Source organism: Equus asinus, chromosome 15, assembly GCF_041296235.1.
Source record: "Equus asinus isolate D_3611 breed Donkey chromosome 15, EquAss-T2T_v2, whole genome shotgun sequence".
NCBI lineage: Eukaryota > Metazoa > Chordata > Mammalia > Perissodactyla > Equidae > Equus > Equus asinus.
The window spans coordinates 37,502,640-37,519,982 of NC_091804.1; the positions used below are offsets into that span (position 1 = coordinate 37,502,640).

Consider the following 17,343-nt stretch of genomic DNA (forward strand, 5'->3'; position numbering starts at 1 on the left):
GTTCAAAAGGTGTCACATACTCAGATGGTTGAGAACTGTTACTGTGGTTTTGACTTTAATCTTCCCTCAGTATCCATTTTCTTCTTTTCCCATAGTAAAAGAATTTTTAGCTGGGCAAATGGCCACCCAGAATAAAGACTACATTCTCCAGGCTCCTTTGTAGCCATGTGTGTTCATGTGATTTGTTTCTCATTAATGAGGAATGAGAAATAGAATGCAGTTGAGTCTCTGATCCACTGAGGAAAACCTAAACATATAAAGCAAATATTAATAGACCTAAAGGGAGAAAGAGATAGCAATACAATAACAGTAGGGGAGGTTAATACTCCACTTTCATCAATGGATAGATCATCCAGACATAAAATCAGTATGGCAAATCAGCTTTAAATGACATGTTAGACCAGATGGACTTAACAGACATCTACAGAACATTCCATCCCAAGGCAACAGAATACACATTCTTCTCAAGTGCGCATAGAACATTCTCCAGGATAGATCATATGTTAGGCCATAAAACAAGTCTTAATAAATTTAAGAAAACTGAAATCATATCAAGCATCTTTTCCAACCACAATGGTATGAAAGTAGAAATCAAGTACAAGAAAAAAACTGGAAAATTCGCAAATACGTGGAGAGTAAATAACAGGCTACTGAACAACCAATTGGTCAAAGAAAAAATCAAAAAATACCTTAATACAAATGAAAATGAAAATGCAACATATCAAAACTTATGGGATGAAGAAAAAGCAGTTCTAAAAGGGAAGCTCATAACAATAAATACCTACATCGGGAAACAAGAAAAATCCCAAATAAAGAACCTAATTTTACACCTCAAAGAACTAGAAAAAGAACAAATGCAGTTGAAAGTTAGTAGAAGGAAGGAAATCAGACAGACCAGAGCAGAAATAAATGAAACAGAGACTAAAAAGGCAATAGAAAAGATCAATGAAACTAAGAGCTGGTTCTTTGAAAAGATAAAATTTAGCTAGACTCACCAAGAAGAACAGAAAGAAGACTCAAACAAATAAAATCAGAAATAAAAGAGGAGACATTACAAAAGATACCACAGAAATACAAAGGATTATAGGAGACTACTATGAAAAATTATATGCTAACAAATTTGACAATCTAGAAGAAACAGATAAATTTCTAGAAACATACAACCCACCATGACTGAATCATGAAGAAACAGAAAATCTGAATAGACTAATTACTGGTAAGTACATTGAATCAATAATCAAAAAACCTCCCAGAAAACAAAAGTCCAGGACCAGATTGCTTCACTGGTGCATTCTACCCAACATTCAAAGAAGAACTAATGCCAGTCCTTCTCAAACTATTCCAAAAAATATAAGAGGAGAGAGCACTTCCAAACTCATTTTACGAGGCCAGTATTACTCTGATACCAAAACCAGACAAGGGTGTGCGACAAGAAAAGAAAATTATAGATCAATACCCCTGATGGACACAGAATGCAAAAATCCTCAATAAAATATTAGCAGACCTAATTGAACAATGCATTAAAAGGATCATATGCTGTGATCAAGTAGGATTTATTCCAGGAATGCAAGGATGGTTCAATATCCATAAATCAATCAATGTGTTAATCAATCAACATTAACCAAATCATGGCTAAAATCATATGATCATCTCAATAGATGCAGAAAAAGCATCTGACAAAGTTCAACATCCATTTATGACAAAAACTCCCAACAAAGTGGGTGCAGAGGGAATGAACCTCAACATAATAAAGGCTATATGTGACAAGCCAACAGAACATCATACTCAATGGTAAAAAGTTGAAAGATTTTATGCTAAGATCAGGAACAAGACAAAGATACCCACTCTCACTACTTTTATTCAACACAGTATTGGAACTCCTCGCCAGAGCAACTAGGCAAGAAAAATCAGCAAAAGGCATCCAAATCAGAAAGGAAGAAGTAAAACCATCACTATTTGCAGATGACATGATATTATATGTAGAAAACCCTAGAGGGGGCCAGCCCCGTGGCCGAGTGGTTAAGTTCGTCCACTCTGCTTTGGCAGTCCAGGGTTTCGCCAGTTCGGATCCTGGGTGAGGACATGGCACCACTCATCAGGCCATGCTGAGGCATCCCACATGCAACTAGAAGGATCCACAACTTAAAATATACAACTATGTACCGGGGGGCTTTGGGAGAAAAAGGAAAAATAAAATCTTAAAAAAAAAAAAGAAAAAAAGAAAACCCTAGAGACTCCACCAAAAATCTGTTAGAACTAATAAACGAATTCAGTAAAGTTGCAGGATACAAATATACAAAAATCTGTTGCATTTCTATACAATAATAACGAACTATTAGGAAGAGAAGTCAAGAAAACAATCCCACTTACAATTGCATCAAAAGAATAAAACACCCAGGAATAAATTTAACCAAGGAGGTGAAAGACCTGTACAATGAAAACTCTAAGATATTGATGAAAGAAATTCAAGACGACAGAAATAAATGGAAAGATATTCTGTGCTCATGGATTGAAAGAATTAATATCGTTAAAATGTCCATTCTCACCAAAGCAATCTACAGAGGCAATACAATTCCCTTAAAAACTCCAATGGTGTTTTTCACAGAAGTAGAACAAACAATCCTAAAATTTGTATGGAATCACAAAAGACCTTGAATAGTCAAAGCAATCTTGAGAAAGACGAACAAAGCTGGGGGCTTCCCTGATTTCAAACTATATTACAAAGCTATAGTAATCAAAACAGTATGGCGTTGGCATAAAAACAGACACATAGATCAATGGAACAGAACAGAGAGCCCAGAAATAAACCCACACATGTATGGTCAATTAATTTATGACAAGAGTCAAGAATATACAACGGGGAAAGGACAGTCTCTTCATAAATAGTGTTGGGAAAACTGAACAACCACATGCCAAAGAATGAAATTGGACCACTATCTTAAACCAGACACAAAAATTAACCCACGATGGATTAATGACTTGAAGGTAAGATCCAAAACCACAATCTGACATTGGCCTTGGGGATGATTTTTTGGATTTGACACCAAAAGCAAAGGCAATAAAAGCAAAAATCAACAAGCGGGACTACATCAAACCAAAAAAGCAAATGAAACCATCAACAAAATGAAAAAGCAACCTACCAAATGGGAGAAAATATCTGCAAATCATATCTCTGATAAGGGGTTAATAGCCAAAATATATGAAGAACCCATACAACTCAATAGCAAAACCCCAAATAATATGATTAAAAAAAAGACAGAGATCTGAATGGACATTTTTCCTAAGAAGACCTACAGACGGCCGACAGGTCCATGAAAAGGTGCTCAACATCACTAACATCAGGAAAATGCAAATTGAAACCACAACGAGATAGCAGCTCACACCTGTTAGAACGGCAATCATCAAAAAGAGAAGAAATGACAAGTGTTGGCGAGAATGTAGAGAAAAGGGAACCCTTGTGCACTCTTGGTGGGAATGTAAATTGATGCAGCCGCTATCGGAAACAGTATGCAGGTTCCTCAAGAAATTAAAAATAGAACGACTATATGATCTAGCAATTCTGCTTATGGGTATTTATCAGAAGAAAATGAAAACACTAACTTGAAAAGACACATGCACCCCCATGTTCACTGCAGTGTTATTTACAATAGCTGACATATGGAAACAACCAATGTGTCCATCAACAGATAAATGGATAAAGAAATCATGGTATATATATACAATGGCATATTATGCAGTCAACAAAAAGGAAATCTTGCCATTTGTGACAACATGCATGGACCCTGAGGGCATTATGCTAAGTGAAATAAGTCAGACAGAGAAAGACAAATACCGTATTGTCTCACTTATATATGGGATCTAATAAAAACATCGAGGGCCAGGCCCATGACACAGTGGTTAAGTTTGGCATGCTCCACTTCGGTGGCCTGGGTTCATGGGTTTGGATCCTGGGTGCAGACCTGCACCACTCATCAGCCATGCTGTGGCAGTGACCCACATATAAAGTAGAGGAAGACTGGAACAGATGTTAGCTCAGGGCTAATCTTCCTCAAGGGAAAAAAAAAAAAGTAGTAAAAAAAAAATCGAACTCAAAGACATGGAGGACAGACTGATGGTTGCCAGAGGTGGGGATGAGTGAAATAGGGGAAGGGAGTCGAAAGGCACAAACTTTCAGTTATAAAATACGTAAGTCCTGGCAATGTGGTGTACAGCATGGTGACCATAGCTAACAATACTGTATCACATATTTAAAAGTTGCTAAGAGAGATGTTAAAAGTTACCAGCACAAGAAAAAAAAATTTGTAGCTATGTATGGTGACGGATGTTAACAACAGTTATTGTGGTTACCATTTCGCAACATATACAAACATCAAATCATTATGTTATACACCTGAAACTAATATAATGTTATATGTCTATTACAGCTCAATAAAAAAAGAAAGCTGTTAAGTCTCTGACCAATTTATGTGGCAGGCTCACCAAAGTAGCATGGACTTTTAATAGAGAAAGTAATAAACGATTGCTTTCTTGGGTTTCTCACACACAGCCAGATGTAAATCTGAGTCAACCCTAGACACTCACGAGAATGCACGGTTTAATGTGTCTAAAGACCCAGCAAGACAGCTGACCATTAGTCCTTGGGAGACTACAAAGTTATTACATGTTCTAATGTGACTCACACAAATGAAATTAATCTAGAGGGATTTTGAATTCATTATAGTTTTCTCTCATTTTTCTCAATCAACCGACAAGGACCAGCATAACTAATATTACGTAGTGGTATCTTTAAAATGCTTTCACTTTAAACAGCAACTTAACAGAAAACTTAAATCTGAGCTTCCCAGCTGCCAAGGCAAAGAGAGAAAGTATACAGGGTGCACAGCTCTTGTTATTGAATGACCAGAAGTGCACCAGTTCATTAGAGTAAACAGACGTCTTCAGGGTCCTGAGTTCTGAAAGTCAAGTTGGAATGGGGTTCCTTGAACAGAGGGGCATTCTAAACACAATGAATAAAATTCTCAGTGACAGTTTACAAAAAATGTAAATGTTCTGTGTATGGCGATTTACATTTGACATTACGCTCCCGGTCTTCACTGAGGGTATGATAATGAAGCACAGCCGGATGAAGCTGCACTTCTTTGAGGAGACAGATTCTTGGTGATTTGTGTAAATTCAAGGATGTAGTTTGGGAAATCAGTTCTGAAGGATGTTTATTCACAAGAGAGGTTCCCCTTCTGGCACCAGCTATATGATTTCTGAAACGCGGCTTTGGCTCCCACCATGAGCCCTCAGGCATCACAGGATATGTGTTTCCTTTCAATTCCAATTGCCAATTTGACTCTGGGCAAATCTCTTTCGTGGGGTGCAGCTGCCCTGGCTTCAAAAGAGGGGGGCTGATGAGAACACTTTGGGGGGCCTTACTGTTGCTTTGGCATCCAAAGCTAAAGGTTTCTACCCAGATCTTTCACCCAGAGGTTCTAAAGGAGGGTCCCTGAGCCACGCTCAGCCCTCAGCCATGTTTTTTTGGCCCATGGCATACATTTAAAAACATCGAGTTTTGTCAACTTTTCTTTTCTTTTTTTTTTTTGCTGAGGAAGATTTGCCTTGAGCTAACATCTGCTGCCAATCTTCCTCTTTTTGTATGTGAGCCACCACCACAGCATGGCCACTGACAGATGACTGGTGTAGGTCTGTGCCCAGGAACTGAACCTGGGCTGCCGAAGCAGAGCGCGCTGAACTCAACCACTAGTCCACTGAGGCTGGCCCTTGCCAATATTGTTTGAAACGAACAGATTTCAGGTAAAAATTCAGATTAGAAATATTTGAAGGTTGGCAACCCTGAGTGTGAATGGCTAACATTATCTGGAGCTCAGCGGCGGAGGCCCCTTTTAATTGGCGCCCTGTGATCTGCTGTTGGCCTCCCTGTCCTCCTCCCTCCATGTACATCCAGGTCCCCACGATGGACGGCCCGGGTGGTGGCCCATGGTAAACTCTGCCACGTGGCTTTCTGCAGAGACCCAGGGACCAGGAGGGTTGTGTGTACAGGATGGAGGCTTTCCTGGTGGTCTCAGCAGGACCCACTTTCTGGGCAATTCTGACAGCAGAATGAGTCTGCAAAAAGACACCCACCCCTCACCAGCTCACCAGCTCGCTCCTCACCCCAGCGCACCCTTGTCAGCCATGCCATGTGTCTGCAGGAATTGTGCAGCCTCCGGGATGCTTCGGCTATGCAAGCCGAGCCCACGGAGACACCCGTCCTCCTCTCATGCCCCTCTCCCCCAAACAAGCCGCTTGTCACTCGGACGCAACTTCCCGGGGTTGCAACATGTGAGCCACAACATCTGATTTCACGACCATCTCGGGTCCTTACCCGCGGTGGGGAGTATTTATTTTTTTAAGTAAAGCAAAGTCAATTAGTTGAGTTTGGAGGATTTTGCAACGGTGCCGGACATACGTGACTGTCTGTAATCGTGCTTTTGCCTCAGGCAACCAGCGTGGCAGGTGAGCTCTCAGAACCCACCGAAGCACCTCCTGTAAGATCGACACACAGGAAGCCGGCCGGTCCTCCCCCCAGGGTGCAGCAGGCCAGCACTGACCGCAGGAGAGATGGAGCACGCTGGGTAGTGTAGACAGTCAAGTGTAGACAGCCCATCGCCATGGCAACTCCTGGGCCATTCAGCACAGAGTCCCCACATGCGCTTCTCACCGATTCTAATCCTCATCCCCCACCCCAATATTCTTCTGGAACCTTCTTCCTGCTGATGGTCTCAACTCAATAAGGCAGTCCCCCAGGGCTTTACTTAATAAAGAAAGCGAACTCGTGCACAGGTACTTCATGGCCTCTGTATTTCTATCTGTATTACTATATTTCACATCTTAAATAGACTCAGGGTTTTTAAAAAATCAAATTCCTTTGAAAAAGTCACTTTCTATCACTACTATAGGCAAATCATCCTGTCTTTTTCGAATGCACTTAGAAATAAATGCACAACTTTTAAATTAAAATAAAGGTGTCCACGCACAGCCTGAAGACCCCTAGGGTGCCCCGGCCGTCCAGGGGCCACACCAGGAGAGGCACCGGTCGCAGACGAGGACCCCCGCTTCTGGAAGCCCCCGCCCCCGCCCGCCGGCGCGCTGCTCACCTGTCCGGTAGCCCGTGCTGTTGAGGTACACGGCGAAGGTGCGGCTCTCGTGCTGCGCCTGCCAGGAGGGCGAGGAGCAGTTCTCGTTGTTGGTGTAGGTGTTGTGGTTGTGCGCGTACTTGCCCGTGAGGATGGACGAGCGCGAGGGGCAGCACATGGGCGTGGTGACGAAGGCGTTGACGAAGTGCGCCCCGCCCTGCTCCATGATGCGCCGCGTCTTGTTCATCGCCTGCATGGAACCTGCAAGCACAGCGGGGAGGGGTGAGGCGCGGCCGCGGCCTGGGGCCAGGGCGCGCAGGGCTGCGACACAGGGAGGGGCGCCACCCCCATCCACAGGGCCGGGGTGCGTTTTGGAAACCTCCCAGGACAGATGGGGGGCGCTCCTGGCATTTGTGGGCAGTAGACAGCAATGCACTGCGAGGGGGTCCTGCAGAACCAGCATATGTCCTGGGTCCCCAGTCCCGCGGGGGGGGGGGTGGGGGGCGTGGGGGTGGGGTGGGTAAAAACCTGTTTATAAGTTATCTGAGCCTAGGATGGAAACTCTGTTTGCATATAAACAGAACACCTCTTTTGCAGGGTATTAATAAACACTGATTTTTTTTTTTTTTTTTGGAGAGCAACCACTATGTAAACCGAGGGAAAATTATACTTTGTTTTATTTGGAAGTTTCCCAAGAATTGTTCGCTCTTACTGAAATCTGGTCACACCAACCCCCCCGGCGCCACCTTCTCCCTGAACACTTCTCAGCCGAAATGCTCTGCATCAGCCATGAACCACACCCGCCTCCTCTGTCCACCAGCTTGGAACCCACTCCCACCTCCCCCCAGATGGAACCCATCAGCCACCACTCCTCCTCCAGGGAGCCCTCTGGGATCGCTCTGGCTTCCGATTCTCTCCAGCTCTCACCATGCGTGCAGCATGTTACCAGGACTTAATTACAGACCACCAGGATTCGTGGTCTCGCTCCCGCCTGCTCTTGTTTCCCGGGGAAGCTGGAGCAGAGTAAGGCACTTAGGAAGGACAGGAAACTAACATGTGTGGGAACCCTGCTGTGCGCATCGGTCACTGCTCCACCGAGGGCCGAGACTGTGTGCCTTGCCCACTGCTGAATCCTCAGCGCCCCCACAGAGTGTGACACACAGTGGGGACTCAACAGATGCGTGAAGAGTGGATGTGTCATCGTACACTAGGACTGGCATCCAAATACTTCCTAGGTTCAGTGGAAACACTCAGTGGACATCCTTTCCCTCTCCCCCTGTGGCCACGCTCAGTCCCTCCCTTTTCCTTGCAGTTCTGAGGGTCTGCAGCGATTGAAGGATGGCCCACCCCCACCCCCAAAAGATATGTCCACATCCTAACCCCCAGAACCTGTGACCTGTGACCTTATTTGGAAAAAGGGTCTTTGCAGATGGAATCAAGGATCTCGAGGTGAGATGTTCTGGATTACCTGGGTGGGCCCTAAATCCAATGACAGCTGTCTCCTAAGAGACAGAAGGGGGGAGACACAGACGTAGAGGGGAGGATGGAGGCAGACCCTGGAGGGAGGAATCTACAAGCCAAGGAAGTCCTGGAGTCACGGGAGCTGCACGGCAGGGCGGGGTTCTCCCAGAGCCTTGGGAGAAGCCAGCAGATATGGGACTTCTGGCCTCCAGAAGTGTGAGAGTAAATATTTGTTGTTTCAAGCCACCCGGCTGGTGACAGTTCGTTAGGACAGCAATAGGAAACCAATTCAGGGTCTACCAGGCATCTGGGGTTCTTGCTGGAGAGCTGCTGATCCCAAGCACCAGCAAGGCCCCAGACAGCCACCTTGCACTCTGTCCCTAAAGGCCAAGAGTGAGAAAGAGACTTATGTGGCTCGTTTATCTCATCTTTCTGCCAAACAGGGAAGGAACCAGAACCAGAGCTTCCCCGAGGCCAACAGAGATCATATCTCTTCACTGCTAAACACCATCCAAGAGCTTCCCAGTGAACTCAGAAGAATCCCAGATTCCTGACCGTGGCCTAAAGGACTCTTACAGACCTGCCCTCCCCCACCAACCACGCCCTCTTCTCTGACCTCATCTCTTCCCTCTCCCTTACTCACTTGGCTGCACTGGCCTCCTCATTGTTTCTCAAATTCTCCAAGCTCATTCCTGCCCCAGGATCGTTGCACCTGCCATTGCCTCTGCCTGGGACTCTGACACTTTCTGACACTGCTTTGCTGGCTTGTCCCATTATTCAGATCCCAACTTAGAGGTCACCTCCTCAGGAAGGCCTGGGCAACCTACCCCTTCTGGAGGACCCCCCGCCCTTACTTCCTATCACACCAAGGTCTGCTGCTGCTTCTTAGCATTCCATTTATCTCCTTCTGAAATGGTCTGTTTCTGGCTCGCTTGTTTATGACCTGTCTCTCCTTTGGGACTGAGAGTTCTGGGTGATCAGGGTGTTGTCTACCCTACTCGCCCGGGTATGTAATTGGTGCTCTGTGAAAACCCACTGAATGATGGAAGGAAACAGCAGAGCCTGCCCTTCTGGGCCCAGCACTGAGGTGGCCTAGAAGGGACGCCCTCCTGGAACCAAGTGTGTTTCCTGAGCCTCTTGGCCAAGGTCGCCCACAGCGGGTGGAGAAAGGCACTGGCCTTGTGTTACAAATGGAGCAGGAATCATCAGGCCTAGAAACTGCGTGAACACCCATCGTCAAGGCCACATGCGCCCCCTGCCCCCTGCCAAGTCTCCATGGGTCCCAGCTCTAACTGGTGGGCAATTACAGGGTTTCCACCCAGTGTGCCACCTCCCGCTGGAGGGGCTGGGGGAGGTTTGCATTTTTTTGGTGAAGATTCGCCCTGAGCTAACATCCACTGCCAATCTTCCTCTTTTGTTTTCTTTTTGCTGAGGAAGATTCACCCTGAGCTAACATCTGTGCCAATCTTCCTCTAGTGTGAATGTGGGCCACTGCCACAGCATGGCTGATGAGTGGAGTAGGTCTGCGCTGGGGATCCAAACCCATGAACTTGGGCCACTGAAGCGGAGTGCGTGGAACTCTAACCACTCGACCACAGGGCCGGCCCTGAGGTCTCCTCCAACCAGCTGCTGCAGACTCACTGGAGCCTAAAAAGTGGTGCTGTCTTGGGGTCCTGCAGAGCCCTGGGGTCTCGCCAGTCTCAGGCTGCTCCCGGGGAACTGGCCCCTCAGGGTCCCAGACGGGCCTTCTGCTCGCCAACCAGTTCTTTCCACCTTGAGCTTTTACCCAAGTCCTACCTCAAGGTCGTGCCGGTGGGGCCCCAAGCTTGAACACTGGCCACTCGCCCACCGTGCAGCCTCCGCCCCAGCCGTGCCCTCTGCCTGGTGGTGCCCTCGGGCCTCCCGCAGGCTCCTGCCCACATGCCAGGTATCTCAGCGCGGCCTTCCCTGGCCACACTTCTCCTCCAGCGCCCACGCCCCTTCCCCGCATCACTTCCCCACAGCAGTACTGCCATCAGACACCACAGTCAGCTCTGGATCACTTATTTGCATGCTGCCTGTTGCCTCCACCAGAACAGCTCTCCGGGGCAGGGACGAGGGCCACCTTCATTCACAGTCATATTCCCACAGTGCCCAGCACGTAGGAGGTACTCAAGAAACATCTGGTAAAATAACAAAAAATATTATCTTGCTCTCTGGGTTTCCATATTGGTCAGAAGCCCAAGTTGGTTTGTGTCCACAGATATGTGTGTGTGTGTGTGTTTTGTGCAGTAGAGTCTGAAAATATGACTTGAAACAGCATTAAACAGATCATGTGCTCTGTAGTTTGCCACACTCCCCAGCACTCCCTATAGTCCTACACCAACTTTGTGCATCCATATTACCTGCCTGGGCCCTGAAGGCCTTGGTTTGGCAACCTGCTATTGTAACAGCTGTGTGACGGCTCTAACATATCTCTGGGGTAGAGGGCAGTGCTCTGTGTCACTAACTATCATTATAATTATTCATAGTGCTGACTGTCCCTGGTGGACGTTGGCTGTGTGCACTGTGCTGGGCCTGTGCTGAGTGCTGTTTTACTTAATCCTCCCAACAGCCCTTTAGAGGGTTGGTCAAGGCCGCACAGCTTGGGAAGTGGGAGGTGAGGACTCCAACCCAGGCTTGTCCGACAGGAATGTGGGTGTCGGGTGTCACGTCCGGGAAACGCTGTTCACGCCACGCGGGAGGCGGTGGTGATGTTCCGAGGAGGAGCGTGGCGGTCCCTGTGGCCTGATGGACTCTCAGCTTCAGTGAGGCTCAGAAGAGTCCTGGACTGAACGTTGGGTCCCCTAGTCGCCCCAGACGTGACTTTAGCTGGCATGTCAGCAGTGGGAGCACCACAGGGTCCCAGCACCAGATGCCAGGGACGCTGGCGATGGGAAGTGATCCCTGTCCCCTCCTGATGAACCCCGGGAGAAAGTCTCGGGTCGGTGCTATCACATCCTGACACCTACACCCCTATTTCAGCAGGGAGCCACCCGCCGCCTGCTCGGAGCCCCAGGCGGCGGCCGCAGGGGCTCATGTTTGACGGCGGGGTTTAGTTTCCTTTATTTGGGGTGGGTGATCCTAGCTTCTCTCACTTAGGGTAGTGGAATGCTGGTTTAAAAAAAAATTACAGCCGATTAAAAGAAGTAAATAATAGTACAAGTGGCAGATAGATATGGTGTAAAGTGTGGGAGGGTGGGTGGCTGGCGTTTAGCTGGCACTGGCTTGGTACGACCCAAGACTGTCTGCCCAAGGATGTTGTCTAGCAGACACCGCAGGTGCCACACACCCGACACTGAGCTCCCGGGTCACCCGTCCCCTCGGTTCCTTCTCTTTCCTCCGGTTACTTAGGCAATAATCTCAATTACTCCTTGGTTGCATCTTTCAGTTCCCACATCCAATCCATCAGCAAAGCCTGTTGCTCTTTCTTGAAAGGACGTCCACTGTCGGAGCCTTGTTGCCTCCTCGCTGGGCAGGCAGTCATTCTCTCTCCTCTCAATTAGGTCAACTGCTTCTCGACTGGACTCTGGCCGTTTATTCCCCACGGAGCAGCCAGAGCGCTTCCCCTCCATAGCACCCTCCATGGCTCCCACTCACTCGGAGAACAAAGTCCCTGTGGCCGTCCAAGGCCCTGAGGGATCCTGCTCGCTCTCAGCAGCCAGGGGGGCCTCGTGTGTCCTCAGACCCACCAGGTTCGCTCTGACCTCAGAGTCTCTGCCTGTCCTGTTCCTTTTCCTTGGAAGGCCCTTCCCCAGGACCCCAGTGCCTGTGGGGCTTCACGCCCCCACCCCATCTTGTCTCTGCACCCTCCCCCTGATGTTTCACACCCTCTGTGTTTCAGGTTTCCAACTCCGGACACCTTCTCTCTAAGGCACCATACACTTGAACATAGGGATACCTTTATCTCGCTTGTTGTCCCCCTGCAGCCCTAAATATGAGCCCCACGGGGGCCGGGCTAACTGACTGAGCCTCCAGCCCAGGCCTGGAACGGCGCCTGGCACACAGTAGCTGCTCAGTGACTATTTCTGGAAGGAATGGATCCAGGGCACCCCAGGCAGACCCCCTTTGCCCGATCTTCACAAGCTGGAGGAGAAAGGATGAAGCGGCTGGTGATGAGGACTCGCCCTCTCTTGGTGGAGCCTGCGGAAAGGACCGAGCTGGCTCCCTACCCCACCTGTCAGACCCTCCTCCGGGAAACCAGGGAGGCCACCACCTGGGCAGTAATCCACCTGCAGTTGGCACCCCCCTCCCCAACGCTGTGTTGGAAAAAACTGAACAGCCTGTGCAACCATTTCTTATTTATTTATTTTTGCTGAGGAAGACTGGCCCTGAGCCAACATCTGTGCCCATCTTCCTCTATTTTGTATGTGGGATGCTGCCACAGCATGGCTTGATGAACAGTATGTAGGTCCGTACCCGGGATCTGAATCTGTGAACCCCGGGCGGCCGAAGCAGAGCATGCGAACTTAACCATGACGCTGTCAGGCCGCCCCGAAACCAGTTCTTATTTTTAACGGGCTCAAAACCAGGGTCTCAAAGCACTTGCATCTCCGTCCTCATGTCAGAGGACATGCGCACGGGCTGCTCCTGACCAGCAGATTCCTGTGTGTGTCTGCTCGGCACGTGCACCCCTGCGGGAGGGCTGCGTCAGTCAGCCCTTCCAGCATGATCCGCCACTGCCCTGAGATGACAGTGGCGGCTGTGCACAGGCAGCCGGGCGTGCGGACCCTTCCCTCGGGGACAGTACCTGCTTTATGAAAACTGCCCTAGAGACGAGGCTCCGTAAATCCCCGTCTTTAACACAAACACACATGATCTAATCCCCTTGCCCAACCCGGCCCTCACGCGGACGGCCGGCTCCGATGGGGAGGAAAAACCTGGAAGACGAGGCCACGCAGAAATAACAAGGCCAGTTTTCAACATTTTAAACGAAGCCAGGCCAACCCAAACTCATTCTGTCCAACATAAACCTGGGGACACGCAGACAGAAACAGACTCAGCTGCTTTCCGTGATCAAACCTTCCTTCCTCACTGGGCCAGGGGTGAGGTCACCTGACACCTCTGTGTGGCTCTGAGGGGCTGGGGAGGCGTCACCCCCTCGCCAATGATGGGACCTCCATTCCGCCTGCCAGGAACGCGGTGTCCCCCCCTGACCTGCACCTGCCCACCCACTGGGTGACTGCCTTTAGGGGCCTCTCAGTGTCCCACCTGTGCTATTACTTATTTGACTTGATATTTTTCTTTACAGTAACTTTAAAAAATAAGCTTTCATTTCAACTCAGGTAGCTATGTGAAGTTCTGTATTGGACGTACTAATTACACACCGTTTGATGCGGATCAAAATAAGTTGGTAAGTAATGAAATCAAGGTCCGTTGACCTGTCACGTGAGATGAGCACGGGCAGCACCTGTGTCACAGGAAGGCATCTGGGGAAATGCTGCCTTAATTTGCCGGTTTCAAGGTCGGGGTCAGAGCACCTGCCGTCTGCAGGGGACGGTCGAGATTCAAAGCATGACCCTGTGCTGGCCATTCCTGGGGCTCAGGCCCTTCGTCTCTCCTCTCTGCCCTCGAGGCCTGCGTCAGCTGGGAGCAGGTGCACCCCGAGCCCCTCCCAGACAGACTCCTGTGGCCCCCAACTTGGGTGGCAGAGGAGGCACTGGTTTTGATGGGTAACTAACAAGGTGATGCCTTCTGATGTTTGTTTTCTTAAAATTATAGGTAACTAGGGGCCGGCTGTGTTGCCAAGTGGTTAAAGTTCCAGGCACTGCGCTTCAGTAGCCCACAGTTTGCAGGTTCGGATCCCGGGTGTGGACCTACTCCACTCTTCAGCCATGTTGCGGGGGCACCCCACATCCGAAACAGAGGAAGATTGGTACTGATGTTAGGTCATTGACAATCTTCCTCAGCAAAAAAAAAAAAAAAAAAAAAAGGGGAGGAAGATTGGCAACGAATCTTAGCTCAGGGCAAATCTTCCTCACACACACACAAAATTAAAAAAGAAAAACACCATAGGTAAGTAATTGAGTCTGTGATGTCAAGGCCTCCTTGGGAAAGTAGTGGGAGGTGGGACATGCAGGGATGAGTAAGGCTGGAGTCCCTAAACTCAGGGTCTTGACTCAAATCTGTGTCTAAGCACCACTGTCTCTCGCCTGGACTATTGCAGTAGACTCCTAAACAGTCTCCTGGCTTCCGGCCTTGTCCAATCCATTATGTCGTCCACTCGATGGGCAGAGGGCTCCTTTTAAAACATGAAAACACATCGTCTTCCTTTGCTCAGACTCTTCCACTGACTGCTCATCTCGCTCAGAATAAAACCCAAGGTGCTCCCTCCGGCAGACAAGCCCTATGTTATCCGGACACTCATCCTCCCCAACTACAACCTGTACCTCTGCTTCCTGCTCTCCCTCTGCTCCAACCACCTCTCCTCTGCTCCTTGAACACACCACACTCACTCCTGCCTCAGGGCCTTTGCACCTGCTGCTCTCGTGGCCTGGACTCAATCCCTCATGGCATTCAGGTCTCCAAAAACATGCCTCCTCAGAGAGGCCTTCTTCCAGCCTGCACTGACTGGGATCACTCTGTCCTCTCCCTTCGTGCTCTTTACTGCTCTTCTTGGCACATACACCTGAGCAAATGAAGAGAAGACGTTCTTAGGTGATACACAAGCTGTGGATGATGGCTGCCTCTGGGGTGAGCACTGTGAGTGGGGGACAGGGAGGGCCGCCTTTGCTCTGAATTATTGGCAAAACGGGCTAATGTGTGAAAGGTGCATATGCATGTCACCTCCCTATCTCGTCCACGGAATAGACAATACGGGCTGGAATGTTCCAGCAGAGGCCTTTGGTCAAGGACCCCCGCTGTGTGCAGAGGCTCCTGGTGACTGAACACTAAGCCAGAGGCCACAGTCAGAAGGCCTGGGGGCCAGACATGCCCACGCGAGGGTTTCCTTATGTCTTTTCAGGGCATAAAGAATGCCATTACTTGCCCATATTTTAGAAAGTAGGCGATTTTTCTGGGGTCGCAACACGAGTTTCTGGGCCCTTGGCATTTCTGCTTTCATGGGCTCCTTCCTCTGTCAAAAATCTTAGAAACAATATTTTATGACGGTGCTGGTCTAAGGATGACTACATCACTATCATATATCAAAACATTTTCTTTGACCTTAAAGTTTAGTTTTTCTTCTTCTGATTTTAAAAGGACGTAAGACATTCTCACAGGCCCCTCAAAATATTGTGGGTCCCAGCGCTGCACCTACTGGGCTTAATGGAGAACTTGGCCCTGGATTTTTCATAAAAATCTCTATCTTTGGCTTCTCCTGAGAAAAAGGGAAATGTTTTTCAAAGATTTTGTTGGGAATTCTGTCCACAGTGGGTGCACACGCCCCCTGGGTGCTGGGACCCAGCAGTCCCTGCAGAGGGGCTGGGACCCCTGGCTCACCGCAGGCCCCACCGCCCCGTGATGCCCGGTACTCAAGCTGGTGTCAGTTGTCATTTATCCACGACACGTGCTGCGTCTTTCCACCCGTGGAGTTGAGAAGGGGGTGGACTGGCTTACACCCGTGTCTCTATTAAAGATGATCTAAGAGGCCACAGGTTTCTAGAAAGATGGGAGAGAGCACGATTTGACACCTGGCCTCCCTGGATGGCCTTGCAGGGCTGTCTGTTTGCCAGCTCCCCCGAACCAGGCCCTGGGGTTTAGGGGAAAGAAGGCAGCCAAGGGGATTTTCTGCAGATGACCCAGAAATGCAGGATGCCTCTCTGCTTTGGCCCATAGGTCACCCGCTACACTCCCCCGGGGTCTGCTCCCGGCTGTCCTGGGAGTTATGTCTTCTCCTCTCCTGTGGGTTGAGAAGGGGGACCTGCAGGGCCACCTGGCATGGGGACAGGCTGAGGATGAAGGGGACACAACCCACATCCTCTCTGGGTCCATCCTTCCCCGAGTGGTGCTTCTCTCACCTGTGTAGTTCTGTATGTTCAACAGGGTCAGCTGCTAGATATGTTTGTGGGTGTGTAACACACACACACACACTTCTGTTCTGGACCACACACCAGGCCCTCCCTCACCTGCAGACCTCAGGTAACAAAGAGCACTGAATCGAGAGCCCTAAGAATGAAGCGTCAGCTGCCGTGCTAAACCACCTCCTGACTTTGGGCCTCAGTTTCCCTATGGGTAAAAGTACAGCACAGGAGTGACCTTCGGCATGAGGCTTCTTTTGACTATGTAATTCTAGGACAATTCTAGAACAGTCCGTGTCACCATGGGCACCTGCTGGGAAGGGCTCCAGGGGCAGAGGCCTGAGTTCGAATCCTCGCTTTGCCATTTCCATTAACCAGGGACCTTGTGCAAAGGACTGAGCCCCCGAGTCCTTCAGTCTCCTCCTCTGCAAAGTAGGGAGAATAATGGCGCCTCCATCCCAGGGTCGTTCGGAATTTTAATCAAGAGAAATATCTGTAAAGCCGTCAGATCGATGCATGGCACAGAGATCACTCAAAACATGCTCGCTTTTACAAGTTTTTGTTACTGCGGCCCCCGAGTGCAGCGTGACACAGAGTCACTAACCAAGGCCTCTGCTCGGATCTTGTCGGCACGCGTCTTTGATTTGGATCTGCTCCACAGTGTTTACGAATTGAGTTAATTGCTACCTTTTTTTTCCCCCCTAATTGGGAGATTTCATATCAATCCACCTTTCTGGCTTTGCTTGAAAAATACAAAGACCTGGTCTAGATGGCCTCACAGGCGG

At 48.9% G+C, this 17,343-nt stretch overlaps 1 protein-coding gene across 4 annotated transcripts in view; it reads right to left on the bottom strand.

The window, feature by feature from the left end:
* SULF2 (sulfatase 2) overlaps window positions 1-17,343 on the bottom strand; it is a 120,658-nt gene that overhangs the window by 64,284 nt on the left and 39,031 nt on the right. For all 4 annotated transcript variants that reach the window (XM_070486073.1, XM_044748279.2, XM_044748278.2 and 1 more), the window contains exon 3: window positions 7,143-7,382. In XM_070486073.1, coding sequence (XP_070342174.1) covers window positions 7,143-7,382 — 240 coding nt within the window. The remainder of the gene's footprint in view (window positions 1-7,142; window positions 7,383-17,343) is intronic.